This window comes from Lampetra fluviatilis, chromosome 37 (assembly GCF_964198595.1).
Source record: "Lampetra fluviatilis chromosome 37, kcLamFluv1.1, whole genome shotgun sequence".
NCBI classification, from domain to species: domain Eukaryota; kingdom Metazoa; phylum Chordata; class Hyperoartia; order Petromyzontiformes; family Petromyzontidae; genus Lampetra; species Lampetra fluviatilis.
The window spans coordinates 9,369,941-9,385,702 of NC_136311.1; the positions used below are offsets into that span (position 1 = coordinate 9,369,941).

General features: G+C 43.0%; 1 protein-coding gene across 1 annotated transcript in view; it reads right to left on the reverse strand.

Annotated features, from left to right (window-relative positions):
- Positions 1–15,283, reverse strand: part of PAFAH1B1 (platelet activating factor acetylhydrolase 1b regulatory subunit 1) — a 35,188-nt gene extending 19,905 nt beyond the window's left edge. Inside the window, exons 1-3 of the mRNA XM_078873799.1 lie at positions 15,187–15,283; positions 13,111–13,315; positions 1,622–1,706 (exon numbers count right to left, since the gene is read on the reverse strand). Coding sequence (XP_078729925.1) covers positions 1,622–1,706; positions 13,111–13,142 — 117 coding nt within the window. The 5' untranslated portion in view covers positions 13,143–13,315; positions 15,187–15,283. The remainder of the gene's footprint in view (positions 1–1,621; positions 1,707–13,110; positions 13,316–15,186) is intronic.
- Positions 15,284–15,762: the final 479 nt, after the last annotated feature.

Genomic DNA, 15,762 nt, shown 5'->3' on the forward strand with positions numbered 1-15,762 from the left:
CGTTCAGTTCCCCGTCTCCTCTCGATCATCCCTCTCTCCTCCCTCTTAATCCCTTCGTCACGTGGTCCCCCCAGCCAATCCTCCATGGGCAATCTCGACCGTTCTCGATGGTTCCCTGTCACTCCCGGGACCACGCCTCTTATCCGGATCCCCATTATCTGGGGCCCCAATGGCTGGGCCAATCACCCCTGATGACATGCCGTGATCACGCCAGCCCCACGCTCCCTATCTCGACCCTTATTGGCTACAAGCAGGACCGGCAAGCCAATCCCCCACGTGAACCCACTATAGCTGTTATTACACATGTACACATCGTCAGTCAATATTATGTTTAGAACTTGCTTGCATCTTCTCGTCCACATGTTCCTCTGTCTTTCCGTGCAATTCCAAGCATGGACATTCTTCATACTGCTCTGTGCACTGATAAACGGTCCCTCTGTATCGATGGTTACCCTGGTTTCCTTTGTAGGAAGGTGTCAGTCTAATTTCCAATTGAACACAGGACAAGAATTTATTGAAGAGAAACATAATCAGTGATGTATATTTGGTTATAAAAGGGTGTTAATTCTGTGAATGGCAGATGCAGCCTCATCTCTCCTCGGAGGAACCAAAATAGCATTTACTGAGCTTCCTTTGTGCACGGCACACTCAAGCTGTGCAGAAGGGCGTGCAATGTCAACCAAGTCAAGCTGTGAGAATAGGTTTTCCCCTTTTTTCTGGCAACAAAACATGTAGATGTTAAAACACCAAACTGAAACCTTTTACACGGAATCATGTCTGCATTAACCACAATGCTTGTGCTCAGAATGCAAAAAAAAACATTCTCTGATAAGAAATGCATTGTCATTGAAACTGGTCCACACAAGAGACAGCTTTCTTTTGAGCCTCGTCTCAAAACGGTGGACCAATCAGTTTCAAAGTCCATGCATATATTATCAGAAAATGTTTTTTGTTTGCATTCTGACCACAAGTATTGTGGTTAATGCAGACATGATTCCTTGTATAAGGTTTCAGTTTGGTGTTTTAACATTTTAACAGTTGTTTTTTGTTGCCAGAAAAAAGGGTAAAACCTATTCTCATATTTTGATACTGGCAAAGGAGGTCCCATGATGTAGCAAAGTCAAGCTGCGTTTACTGATAATGCAATACGGTAACAAGTACCCAACGGAGAAACATTACAAGCATATTTCATTCCACATTTAAGAACGTACTTTATAAATTATTTAATCACTGTGAAATTATCAGTTTATCTCTGCACACGTGTATGTCACGTGACAGAAAATGAGATGTGAATGGAAATAACAGTGTGGTGGCACTGTGCAAGACAGGACCTTGGACATTTTTTGAGCTATTTTGGAAACAAGAAGCCACAATTTCCTACACGGGGTAATAACTCTGCCAGAGAATTACCTACTCGAGCAGTTTACATTCACTCGTTCGCAAAAGTTTATTTCGCAAGGTTGTAAAGCATTACATTCCATCGAATGCCCCAGCTGTGAAAGTGTTCAAAAATATAGGACATGTGCCACTGAAGTACAATCGCTGTGTTCAACGTTGTATAACGCACGTGTATTACCAGTATGTGACCGCATAACTGTGACGTGACTGCATTCTTACGCACATTGTCCAATTCAGCCTCCTTCCTGAAGGTGGTGTACGCCTCCTCGTAACCATTCGAGCGGAGATAGTCTGCAATGGCTCGATTTCTGTAACACAACCACAAACACCGCTGCTCACCTATGGCACAAGCATGCAAAAGGACAACCATCTCCTGTTCGGCCTTGTATATTGTTGGGGCATTTGCTGTCAGAAAACACCTTTAAAGTTAGCATGGCACGCAAGTGGTTGTAGCCAACGTACACATTTTACCTTCAACCATTTTTCATTCTTCTGTCCTTTTGTCACAGGTTGAGTTGATTAAAGATCATCATACAAATACATTATTCAAATACAGTATATCTAAAAGCTATCCTGGTATCAATTTAAACAGATAACTATTGTTGGTATTCATATACTCCAGTTTCAGTTCAATATTTGATTTGGGAACTAGGTAAATAACCTTGTAATGCAGTTTCATGTCCACATTACAGCACGATACAGACTGCAGTATTTTCCCTTCACAATTACTAGTCGGCTGCGGTTGTTAAACCGTTGCTTCAGGTGTAGTCTAGCAGTGGTTTGCACCTACTAGCTTAAACTGGTAACGTTTAAAATAACCAGGAGTGTTTCAACTGATCCGTGCCAACAGGAACAATCCGAAAAGCAGACAATCACCAGCAGAATTGTGCGCTGAGCTACAGAGAAAGAAGGGTGTAGTCGCTAATTAACACGGGTCTATACGTGAATGGTAATACACCCCAGACAGAACCATGGCAACAGATGTGGGGCTCTATTTAATAACTATGCATGTATGAGCTTGCCTAATTAACAACGATGTCGTCGGCCACTTACAGGAAAAAAATTATACTTCAAGGGATTTAAATCAAGAAAATCCTTATCAACGGTTAGATTGTAATACAATTACAAGTTCTGAAATAAATGCGTGATTAAACACATGAATTGCAAATCATATTCACGTACCATTCGGATTCAGGTGGAAACACAGTAAATCATCAGTATATTTCTGCCTACAGTTACATCTCTTAAATTGCCAAACTGTACTTTCATGTCGTCTACATCGAAATATATATTCAGTAGATCTCAAATACGACAGGTGGAGTAATGTTCTGACACAAGCATACACCATCTGTGTTTTTCAGCAACGACTGTCCATCTACCGTGGGAAACGCGTGCCAGTTCTGTAGTCCTCACAATGGAACAATGTGGAGGCGACATCAGACGACTTCCCAGTTTCTCCCTACAATGGTCTAGCTTAACGCAAAACATTCGGCTGCAATCTCCAATTTTTAAGAAGAGTTGTTTACTCAGGAATGTCTGAAAAATTAAGGCCTCGGAGCTGGGCATCATCAGTCAGTTGAGTACAAAACAAAATATTATCGTCCAAAATATCGAGTATAAATGTTGAATGGACGCAAGCGCAATTCCTTAGCATTTATTTGTATTGATGGTTTTCATAATCAACGTTTTTGGGTTACGTGTTAAACTGATTGATGGTTTTGACAGAACAATCCATGTTGGCAGAGGTGAATGTGACAACTTCCTGACAACAGTTCAAGTGAACCAATCTATGTTGGTCCTTAATGGTCTTAAATATTAACTAGTATAGGAGACCTCAACCATGAGTCTGCAAGACAGTCCACTTGCAAGCTCCAGGCGTCGTTAGGGGGTTAATAAAGGACTAAGGTAATCTGCAGGGATTCAAGGTGGCAAGAGGTCCATGCCGGATGCCTATTTTAAAATGTATCTTCTGGTCTGGATTTTATTTTGCGTGACATATTTACGTGACGGCACAGGAAAATGTATTTCAAACAGTTTGACGGTGACAATTTCCACGCATCTCCAAGCATACGTTCACCTTCTTGATTACGTTTCAGATTTAATTAATTCCTACTTTGGATTAACCTCATCTGACAGAAAAAACAAATGATAATCACATATGGTGCACACTCAATGCATCCTTTCAGAGGTTATTCAAGTTGTATGTTGAACTTCTTACGTACCGTACGTAGCCCAACCGTGATAATTAGTTTACCACAATTAGCCACTTTATAGAATAGCTGTGTATGTTTTTTGTCAATTAGGCGAAAACACAATGCAATGCTAGCAGGGGGGGGGGGGAATTTGGTTGAACGTTGCATCTCCACTGCTCTGACAGTTCTCTGGAGTATTCACGTTTTGACCTTTTCGCCATTCAGTACAAAAAAGCAATTCCGAGCGAGATATTGTGGTCCTGCGAGGTAGCCATGTGGCTCAGTGCTAATGCCCCTGCAAATGTCACCGCAGTGAAGCCAGCTGTGCCAACATCATCACCGCAAATCCCAGTCTTCAAAAGTCATCGAAACCGTGGGTTTTCAACAAATGTTGGGTAGTTTCTTCTCCAATGTGCAATTTTTTTTTTATCCTCGAAGTGAAAACTTCTAAAGGAATTACAACAGAGGGCTTCAAGGACCAATAATAAATGCCTCTTCCATACCATCATTAAATTATGTGTTCTGAAAAGCAAGCAGAGCCCTGGGATTGGAATTGCAATGCATATTGAAATGCAATTATCAGTGTTCCCTTTTGCTTTTACCGTCCCATAAATGTTTAATCAAGAGAGAAAAAATCGTGCAAAAGTAGAAACGTAATATGAATCAAGATTGTTATGATGAGGGAACAAAAACACGTTTCGGATTTTTTTTTTACTGATATTTGTAACATTAAATTACATGCCACGTGTCACTATCTACATACACGTGGTTGTCACCAAAGAACATTAGCTGAAATACAGCCCATAGATTGAAATACTGCCCATAGAATGATAACAGATTGTGAAAAAAGCAATGTACTTGTAAATGCATTGTTCTTTCATCCATCTAAAAAGTTAAAAACTATTGCAAAGTTTGATATATTGCTAAGCATGAAAGTAATTTTCTTTAATACCAAGTCTGAGCCAATTTCTAACCAAAACTAAAAAGATCTAATAGAACACACACAAAATAATATACAAGCTTTAATTCATGACATTAAAGCTTAAAAACGAGATATTTTGAGGTACATTATTTACAGGAAAATTAAGACATTCTGCATGGCTGAAAAGGCCTTTTCTAACACTTCTCTTATATTGTAGGTCAGTTCGTGTCCAAAGTGTCTACAGAATTTAGGAATTTGAATGGCAGGCAGGGTCATTTAACGAGCATTTAACGAGCATTTACATAGTATATCAAATAAAAACGCCCTTAAATTTCATTCTAATTTAAACATACAAATGAGCCACGTGTGGACAATACTTTGATCAGCAGCTGGTGCCAATACTTTCGGTTCAATTAAATATTGTGACCCGGATGGAAACTCGTGTTGCCAAATGGGCCATCGTTCTAACCATTCATTGCATCTTCCAAGCCATCCTCCGTTTCATTAGAAGCGTGACCGCTTGGTTAACAAAACCCATTACCGCACGTGGCACTGTTTGCCCAGTAGTGGCAGGAATTTTCAGATCATGACAGCACTCATTTTCAGACAGAAGGGGCGCCACTAACAAACGCTGATGGTAATTAACCTTGATAGCCCCGTTAAAGGATCTGCATAATTCAGGCCAACGCATAATTAGGCCAATCAAGCTGCGATATAAGCTAACCATCTGTGCCAAAAGTCATTACATTGGCCTTTCTTAATTGGACTTTAATGGAAACAGATTAAGATTCCATTCCCATAAGAAAGCAACATTGTCAATTATTTCGCAGAATACTGCAAATTGCTTTAAATAATCAGAACGTCTGGGTTCCAACAAGTATATGATGCATAATTAGCATTTATTTGCATTGATGGCTTTGACAGAACAATGCATTTTAGCAGAGATGAATGTAACACCTCCTGACAACAGTTCAACTGAACCAATCTATGTTGGTTCTTAATGGTCTGTAATATGAACTAGTATAGGAGTCCTCAACCATGAGTCTGCAGGTCAGACCACTTGCAAGCTCCAGGCGTCGTTTGGGGTTAATAAAAGATTATGGTAATCTGAAGGGATTCAAGGTGGCAGGAGGTACGTGCTGCTGGACGTCTATTTCAAGCATTTATCTTCTGGTCTGAGGTGGTTTGGGGGCACCAGTTCAGGTGGTTTGGGGGCACCTGGTAAGGATGCCCCCCGGGTGGACTCCCCTTGGAACTCTACCAGGCAGTACGTCCCACTGGGCGAAGGACCCCGGGGGAAAGCCCAGGACACGCTGGCGGGACAATGTCACTCGGCTGGCCTGGTCAACGCCCGAGAATTCCCCAGGAAAAGCTAGAGTCTGTCGCCAGGGAAAGGGAGGTCTGGACCATCCGACTCAACATGCTGCCGCCACGACCATCACCAGGACAAGCAGACTGAGAACCGAACAAACTTCTGGTCTGGATTGTATCAGTCTACCTATATGACTATACAACACTACTCACTCATGTTGGTGGGGGCAGAGGTTGTCATGGCTATAAAATGAGGCCAAAAGTATAAAAAACTGGGCGACTAAGATTCCATGTAAATTAACAACATGACATTGAAACTGGTTCATCACACTCCAAGGGTTCCAGTAACTTTGTTAACATTAACGTCTAAATGCGCAATGGGCGGTGTATTTCACACACCACATTTTACACCGGGCGCACCTTACTCCAACTTCAGCGGCCTTATTTGCAAATGCTTGCAACATGGCAGGAACCGCCTCATTAATCTAGTCCTGAATCACAATTAATCTGTACAGTTGCATACACCTGCGATGGCAGTTACACGAACATGACCTCACATCACTGTGGAGTGCAATAATACAGTGGCTAGAAAATTCCGTGGTCTCTGGATAGGCGGAACCAGGTTTGTCATCGTCTGACAAGTCAATGACAAGTCTATAGCTCTAGGCCATGTGACAAGTTCACACTCGTTGAAAATTACCCCAAAATATGCAGCAGGCATAGCAACAATATTAACCAAAAACCATTACTTACATTTTTCATAGAAAAACATCCATTTAGAAGTGAATTCAAGAATAATAGTGTACAAAACAGGATAAGTGTATATTTGAGTAATTAAATAAGTTTATAAAAATAGGGATACCTTATATTCTTGTATCCTTCTGGACACTTTAACTTTTGGAAGGCACCACACAAACCAAACGAGTTTTTTTAAATAAAATGTGTGCTGCTGAATAAGGGTTGCTACTAGCCTTATATTTGTCGAGTGTAAATAACCAATTCCACGTGTTTATCAATTAGTACATCTGAGAGCTTGACAATGATAAAGGTCAAAACCATGACTGAAAGGTCTTACTCCTCTCACAGGATCTACTGAAGAATGTGTTTCATGTTTGGTTCTCTAACTTGTGAATTATCAAACCACTAATACACAGGCTTGACAACTTCTGCTCAACAAAGGCCACAGAGCTCACATGTTCTATGTTAACATAGACTCAGTTCGAGTTGATATGCTCACTTGCTCATGCGCTGACATTCTTATGGCGATTTAAAGTTCAGCAAGTGCACCAACAGTGTAATTTCTCGGAGCATTTCACATTTCTAAAATCCTCAGCATCCACACAGCACAATGTATGGCTGCAACAGCCACGTACCGAAACACTCTATGATATCCAAATAGGCTTCTACCTTTATCCACCAGAGGGTGCACTTCCAGCTGTGCAGTTCAGGACCCAGAGTCAAGTGGGACTCAACAAATGTCTCTGCAGCATTTGTATTGATTGGGATTAGATCAAAATCATTACATTTGGGAACCTTTCCACCTAAAGCGGCTCAAATAAATTATTACATGGTTCACCCAAAACTCAAAACACCAAGCTATCAGCATGGATACTGTACAAACATGGATGCAAGACCTCAACAACCAAATCTACTTTTTACTCATGCAGGAATGGATTATGAATTTCAGTTAGGCATTATTCAGATATACAATTCATAGAGAATGTATGTTTTGAAACATACATAGCGCAATCAACTAGTGTCGAAATGCCAAGGTTCAGTGGCTTTAGTGCACCACTTTATATACATGCTTAGTGTGGATAATGACACTGAAAATTACATATTTTTTTAATGACACGCATCCACACAGATAGAGAGTCCCATACAATTCACTTAATGTAAGATAAATGAAGCAAGGTTGCCACAGCAAGATTCTTTGGCTACAACGAAAAGCTAAGCATTGGTAAATATGCTTTAAAAATGGATTTTGCAAAATAGACATTTGAAAAGAACTGAAATAGCTCTTAGACAACTCGATTTTAACGATGAATGGCAGTGACTACTCAGTCGAGCGCATTTAAGTAACAATTGTTTGACTTCATCTCTCAATGTGAATGTATGGGTACTGGATGTACACTATCCATTATTTCAGATTAACGTTTGTTTGTGCGCCTCTTTTACACGTATCATTAGGTCTCACACCAAATTACATTAAAGAGGAAATATAATGCAATAAATAACGGTGCTGTGTTATTAAACATTTAAGACAGTGGTGATTAAAGATGCCATCACCCATAATGCATACCATTGTATATATCAACATCTCATTCAGATATACAATTCTAAATCCAAATTTAAATCCAAATTCATTATATGGTGTTGGATCATCTCATTTTGACCACCAGTTATGATTTCCCCATCTTCAGCTTTTCACTCTTGAGTTGCTCAGTTTTAAAATTACTGTCTTTCTAAAAACATTTCTCAAAAGAGGGAATTGAAAATAAATATGTTACTGTAAAATAAAACCAGTTGCACCATTGTATCTCAGTATGTCTGATGTGTAAGAAGGTCAAAATGAAAAGAGCCACAAATATTGACATAAAACTGTTCCATGATTTGCGATATCTACGTCAGTATAAACACACTCATCAGGTGACCTAGCAACAAGTGATAAAGAAAAACATCAGATGCAGCTCTAAGCAGTGACTTCACGTGACTACCTGTCCATACCTGCTATGGTTACCATGTAGAATCACACTGAAATGTAAGCAGTGGTTTACCATTCCTTAGCAAAAATCCTATTTACTTATCTTCAGCTTTTCACGAGTACATATTCATCTACATATTCTTTTCAGTGCTTCATTTTTGCCAAGCATATTACCGGAATTTTCTGCTACCATGCTCAAACATTCATTTGTGTTGTGGCGTGGATTGAATTTCATTTAAATGCAATATGAGCTTGACGTGGCATTTAAGGTTCCAAATTTAATTCCACATAACCCTTGGTAAATTGAAACAATAGGTGTACAACATTTTGGGGGTGTGTCTCCCCCCCCCCCCCCCGTTTGTCCAACTGACCCAAGTCGTAAAATGTAGTCCATGTTGTATAAGATGGACTATAAATTCTTCATACTGAGTAACTGCAAGCAGACCTTGTCTTTGAACCACTTTACACAGCGCAAATACAGATGCATTCAGACTGAGAATTATTTTAAGGAGATACCGTCTTGTAATCCCTATGGTTACAAAGTCTAAAAAACGGCCGTAATCACCCTTGAAGCCACAATTGTGAACATGAGAACAGCGAGACCTTTGAGATGTTGCAAGATTTCAATGCCTCCTTATTAAAATGGTCATAAGTCATCATCCTTGAGTACTGCAAGTGCAAATAAAGTAACAGCAGCGCATTTATCTACACATCCATGACAAACCATGTCTCGAATGACTTCACTGTCTTTCTGTATCCACACAGCTGCCAAGCTACAAGGTGAAAGCACAACTCTGTTTAACATTGATCATGGGGCAACCCTTTGCCACATTAGCAGCTGATCCCCAAAGCATTTACATTTTTTTGCTCCATGCCAAACAATGTGCTGCATTCCACTCCAGTACATTAAGCCTTGCATTTGTTTTTACGAAAATCCAGTTGTAGAAAAATGACCAAAGGCAGCTGTCCAATACTGCATGTTCTTTACAGTTGTCACTTGCTGATTTATCATGGCATTTTGGGGCCACTACAATGCCTAAGTAAAAAGGAACGTTACCAAACCAGGCAATCAGAACTAAGCAATACAATACTGTTTTGTTTTAATATACAAGGCATAAGTTGAATGCGGCAGCACATAGGCTGTGTGGCACGTTATGTTTGGAAATGTAGTCTGTTCAGATCAGACAACAAAATAGATTCATAAAGGCAATCCAGCAAGAAAAAGCAAGTAAATACTACTATTCATGCTAGTTGTTCATTTGCCACACCAGGTTGTGGTAATTTTCTATTTTTCAATCAGAATTGTTGCCACAAGACAACGGCTACCAACTTCAGATGAAACCATATATTTAATTTGGAGAACAGAATGCTTTTTGTAAAATACAAATTATCTACAATTCAGCAGCTTCCAGAAACAAAACGAGGAAAACCACAAGACGTTGCTATTGCAAGGGAAATATCTGCGGGATCAAAAATTGGTTTACAGGGAAATCTAGCTTTGTGGTGCCAGGCAAGGGCAGCAGCTGGTTCAAAGGTGGTGTGGCTTGCCGACAGGTCCAAGGTTCACACACACAAATTCCTATTCTAATCACACTTCAGTCACGATTAAAACAGGCAGTCTTGCACTAGAAGCCATCTTGGAGAATTGGTATCATGTATTTCCCCCCCCCCCCCATCTGTTAGCTTGCCAAGGTAAATCTGTTCACAGCGTTTTTCTGCAGGGTGGGCCTTACATACTATGCGATGGCCCAATCAGAAGTGTGACATGGGCTAAAACTCAGCCTTAAGCGTAGAGCTTGACAGCACGCTCCTTCGTAAAGATTAAATATATTAAATTAGTATTGGCTTGGGTGGCAACCATGTTTAATGATGCAAATTAAACTTAAAATATGGCCTCAGCATCTTAACACCAGTTCTAGGGGATGCCATGGTGGCGAGATGCTAACAACCTCGCCTGGTATGCAGGAGTTCATGGGTTCGATTATGACCGTCATGCCTTTATATTTGGATTTTGCATGTTCTCCCGGGTCCTCCGGTTTTTCACTCCACATTTAGAGATGTGCGTTTAGAATATTTGGCTGCTATACATTTCCACATAAGCCACTTCATTGGGCTATTATTTGTAGCCAGGTCGCTTCTGAAAGAGATCTATATAGCTCAGTAGGCATTAGCTGGTAAATATTTTTTGTTGTTTTAGTTTATCTCTAAAGAAAGATGAGAAATGTGATAGCAAAACATGAAAGAATTGAAATTTAACCAAAAATTTTAGCTCATTGGAAAATCCTAATTTATTTAATGCATGTGAGCTTTGAAATATAAAAAAGCGTTACATTAAGTCGAGTTGACACGTGAAGAATGTTGGCACGGTCAATAACATTGTCGTGTACATGGATGTATTATATCAAAGCCATGTGTTAAATGAATCACCACAAAAGGGATAAAAAGGATCTATATTTCATTCTGTAGATTTAAGTGTGGCTACAAGCGTACCCAATACAAAGAGAGAAAAATATTTGCCGAGGTAAAGTCGAATGCTAATAACAGACCACCTTCAGGTGCTTATTTGAAAATGTGTGACCTAATGAAGAATGATCACAGCCTTGCAACAACATTCCTGAAACAGCATTTACCTTGGCATGCACACATCTGTTCCACTAATCTGTGCCACGCTTAAAATGGACTTGAGTGGAAACCTTTTGAGAAATGCAGCCCAGTAAAATCGGGAAAAATACCATGTCATGCATACAGCAGTAAGAAGCTGTATTAAATGGTGAGAAAAACATTGGATTGTTGCTATGTGTGTATATCGTAGAGACAAGCATCAATATTTGGGCTCTGGCATGTCAGGACCTGTGCCTATTTCCGTCACTGACATTTCGTATTTGTGTATTCTTCTGACAACAGTTACATACACAATGTTAAATATAAAGACACTTTTCGTAATGTAAAGCCATCCATAAGATTGTCTTAAGATTTGAGAATTGTCAATACAGTACCAGTACAATATCTAAAGCTTGAAATGAAACAGAATTTACCATGTTTTTTAAATGTAAAATTCAGAATATTTACTTTCATTTCTGAAATCTTGCAGCACACTGATATTAAGACTATGAACAAACGTTCCATCCACGAGACACGACCTAAGAGCAGGAGTGCACAACGTTCTATTTACTTAACCTTTGCACATCGCAATCTCAACAGACGACTTGCCAAGATTTCTCTTAGTTCCAACATGCATATTTTATAGGTAGCTAGGTAGCAGGGGCTTGCCAAATTCCTTAAATCTATTTGAGATCAGTTTTAACAGTGCACTTAGCTGAAGGAACAATAGACGTGTGGAAAAAGAGGCTACGTCATTGGAGCACTTATAACGATACCAATTAGTCGGGGCAGTGCATGCGCTGCACAGCGGGCCTGGACAGAGCACAGTAATGTGTCATCGGCTGACATCAGTAGCAGCAGCAGCAGCATTGCAATTCTTTACCCACTTCATCTGCAACCACCGGATGCTGGGGTTATGGTTATATAGCTGGGTACTTCACATTCCCCCAAAAACAATGCTATACACTGCAGCTGCCTGTGCACATTTCCAACGGACCATAATAAACCCATCAATAGACTCTCCATTATTTGCCTACAAATGTTAATGTCTTGCTCTAAGGCAACAATCTAAATGAACACTATTTGTAAATGTTCACTTGCCTTAAAATATAATATTCACGAAACCAAATAAAAAAAAGTCTGGCCAGTACAGTATATGTAATTGCACAGTTGTTAATACATTGGAAATAATTGCTTCCAAGCAATGTCATTTCACCATACCAATAAAATTATGCTCATTAAGTTGCATTCGAGGTCATGTTCATAAAGATAATACATTGATTATGTGTTGGCATGTTGAACGGCAGTGTTTCCTTGCTCGTGTCGATAACCAGCTTAAATAAACCGTGCTGACCTAGGTACTGAAAAATGCAGGGTGCATCGGCGCATAATCGCACACCTCCATTACAACCAGCAATACCGAAACCTTTGGCAGGAGTCAATGACAACCATTTTGGCCAGTAAAAAAAAAGACTACAAACATGCAACGAAATGTGAAAATATTATACACATTTAAAACATAACTTCACGCAAAACTGCAGGACAACTTTTGTTAAACATACAATTTTCCTTTCATAAGGTGCAAAAGCTAATGATTTATCACACTACAAAATGGCCAACAGCAGCAATGAGGTTTAGTAACAGCGACATGCCAAGCAAACAATCTTAACGTTGCCCCAGATACACGACACACCGAGATGTTATGCCCACCACACGCACAGCGTAAGTCAAAATTGGATTTAGTTTTACAAATTGAAAACAGCATCCTCAGCCGAGCGCACTGGCAACCCGAGTCTAAAACTGGGACCCAAAAGGTGTCATGGGACTCCCTCGCACTAAAAATAAAACGGGTGCATTGTGTTGCAAACGGAGAGCTTGCATTTCTTATTGCCAGACCGCACCGGACACGTCCTGGGTTAGTTGCTGACAGCGCAGAATTAGGCACTCTCCACCAATCAATATCAGTGGCGTGGGGTACTCACAGCTCATCCCGTTGTCTCTGAGACAGGACCATCGTGCTTGCTGCGATAGCGTCAGATTATCCAAAACGAAGATCGGCCTCAGCAAAGCAACCCCCCAGTTCCTCCGATTGGCCCGGCCTCCGACTCCAAATTCTGAACACGCGACAGCTTTATTCCGTGGAAGCGCACGTGTCCAGAGATTCTCATCCGACGCCGCAAATGACACCTGCCAAGTGAAAACACAAACGATGAGAAATCACACAACTGTGTCAACACTTCCGACGCTCCACATGTCAATAATTATTCAAAACGTCAACGTGTCTCCTTGTTTCAAATGATCATTGCAGCCGCGCTGACCTCCATTGGTGGACCTGAGCCAATGGTTTGAAAATATTTCTACCCGAGGGTGAGCGTTCCGTCTACCCAGCGGTGACCTTTGTTGACTTCCCAGAAAATGTTACCGATTTTATCGACCCAAACCCAGGGAGAACGATAGGCCCGGTTCCACTGTTGACCGGAATGATCCCTACGGCCTTCTGTGTGCGAGTCGTGTGCGATGACCAAAGCGTATCCATAATGCTTAAAATTCCACGATTAAATGAATGTACTCTTCACACACGAGAAAGAATAATGGCGCGTCGAGTGATTTAGTCATTCCTTTCAGCAGAGGAATGATGCAGCGCTCCATTCCATCAGTGTGGGTGGAGGAGTGAATGTTGGCACATCATTACTGCCGTCAATGTCTCGATTGCATTTGGCTTTTTTTTCCCCAATTCATGAGCGACATTGAATGACAATGAAGAAAACTAAACATTTTACGTAAAACAAACAAAAAAAACATCGGGCAGTAACGACAAACGGCAATTACGTCACGCACTTGTACCGCGGCCAAGATTCCAGCTCGGGGAGAAGGGTTTGACACAACCGAACGAAGTCTTTCTCACAAGCACACGGGCCAACCCCGTTGCCTTGTTTGTCGCATACGCGCGGAACGAATTCACCGACAAACTTGACACGCACACACACACAAAACCACGCTGCTTCGCTGGCTTTCTTTCCCATGTCCGCACGTCACCACCGTCTGGCCAACACCAAACTCTGCCCCCACCATCTCCCTCCCATCATCTTCGCACGCAACGCAGCACCGTGCGCGCTCGAACGCGTGGAACGAATTCACCGACAAACTTGACACACAAAACACACTGAAACGGCGCTGCTTCGCTGGCTTTCTTTCCCATGTAAGCACGTCACCACCGTCTGGCAAACACCAAACTCTGCCCCCACCAGCTCCCTCCCATCATCTTCGCACGCAACGCAGCACCGTGCGCGCCAAGCAAGAAGCCGCGTTGACAACCAAACACGAAAATGCGGAGCGGCGCCCCATGGCCGCGACCGGCCGTTGGTGAACGGCACCCAAAGTTTGTCCGATGTTCGACACCGAAGCTGCCCCCCTAACGAAGGGGATCTCGGCGTTGTGAAGCACGAATTGAATAATGCGTTGTACGGCAGAATATCAGCTTAAATGAAAACGATGTGGCGATGGCACGCCTGTACATTTTGAGTCTGAAAATATTCGTCGATGTTGTACATTGGCGAGGGCAACATTGTCAGGTGTGTGTGTATATCGCGGTATGTTAGTATACACGCCGATGTTATTAAATGAAATGACCGCACAGCGAGAGAGGAAGGTTGGAGGGAGGGAGTGAGGGAGGGAGGCCGTTTCTCCACGGGCGTCACCAGCCTCCCCCCTCGCTCCCATCCCTCGGCCACGCACGGCGACGCGACCCAACACCACCGCCTCAATGACACCACTGCCCACATCACGACAACCCTCGCGATGTAACACTACACACACGTACACACACACGCAGACAAACACCGCTCGTTCTCTCTCTCTTGCTCGCTGTTGTTTTTTCTCGCCCGCGCCAGCGGCCGCCATCTTCCTGCGGCAAAGCGGTTCGGGTCCCGCCCAGCCACCATCACCGCCACCGTCGTCGCGCTCACCTCGCCACGGTCGGCGAGGTGAGCGAGCAAGAGAGAGATAGAGAGCTAGCGGTGAGGGTGAGGGTGAGGGCCCCCCCTCCTCCTCTCTCTCACCTCGACACTTTCTCTGCCGCCTCCGCTGCCTCCGCCGCGCGGAACTGGGTGGGAGTCGCCGCCGCCGCCTCGCGAGTCTCCTCCCAGCGTGCACCGCGCGCACAGCGGCAGCAGCAGCGGTGAACAACGCGCATGCGCGAGGCGAGCGAGACACCCCCGCCCCTCGAATTCCACCCCCCCCCTTTCCTCTGCCCCCTCCCCGCCCCTCGATTCCAACTTCCTCCCCGCCCCTCGATTCCAACTTCCTCCCCCCGATTCCACCCCTCCACCCCCCGATCAGCCCCGCCCCTCAGTCACTCACCAGCCCCGCCCATCCTCACTCACCAACAGCCCCGCCCCTCACTCACCACCAGCCCCGCCCCTCACTCACCACCAGCCCCGCCCCTCACTCACCAGCCCCACCCCTCACTCAATCACCACCAGCCCCGCCCCTCCTCACTCACCACCAGCCCCGCCCCTCACTCACCACCAGCCCCGCCCCTTACTCACTCACCAGCCCCGCCCATCCTCACTCACCAACAGCCCCGCCCCTCACTCACCACCAGCCCCGCCCCTCACTCACCACCAGCCCCGCCC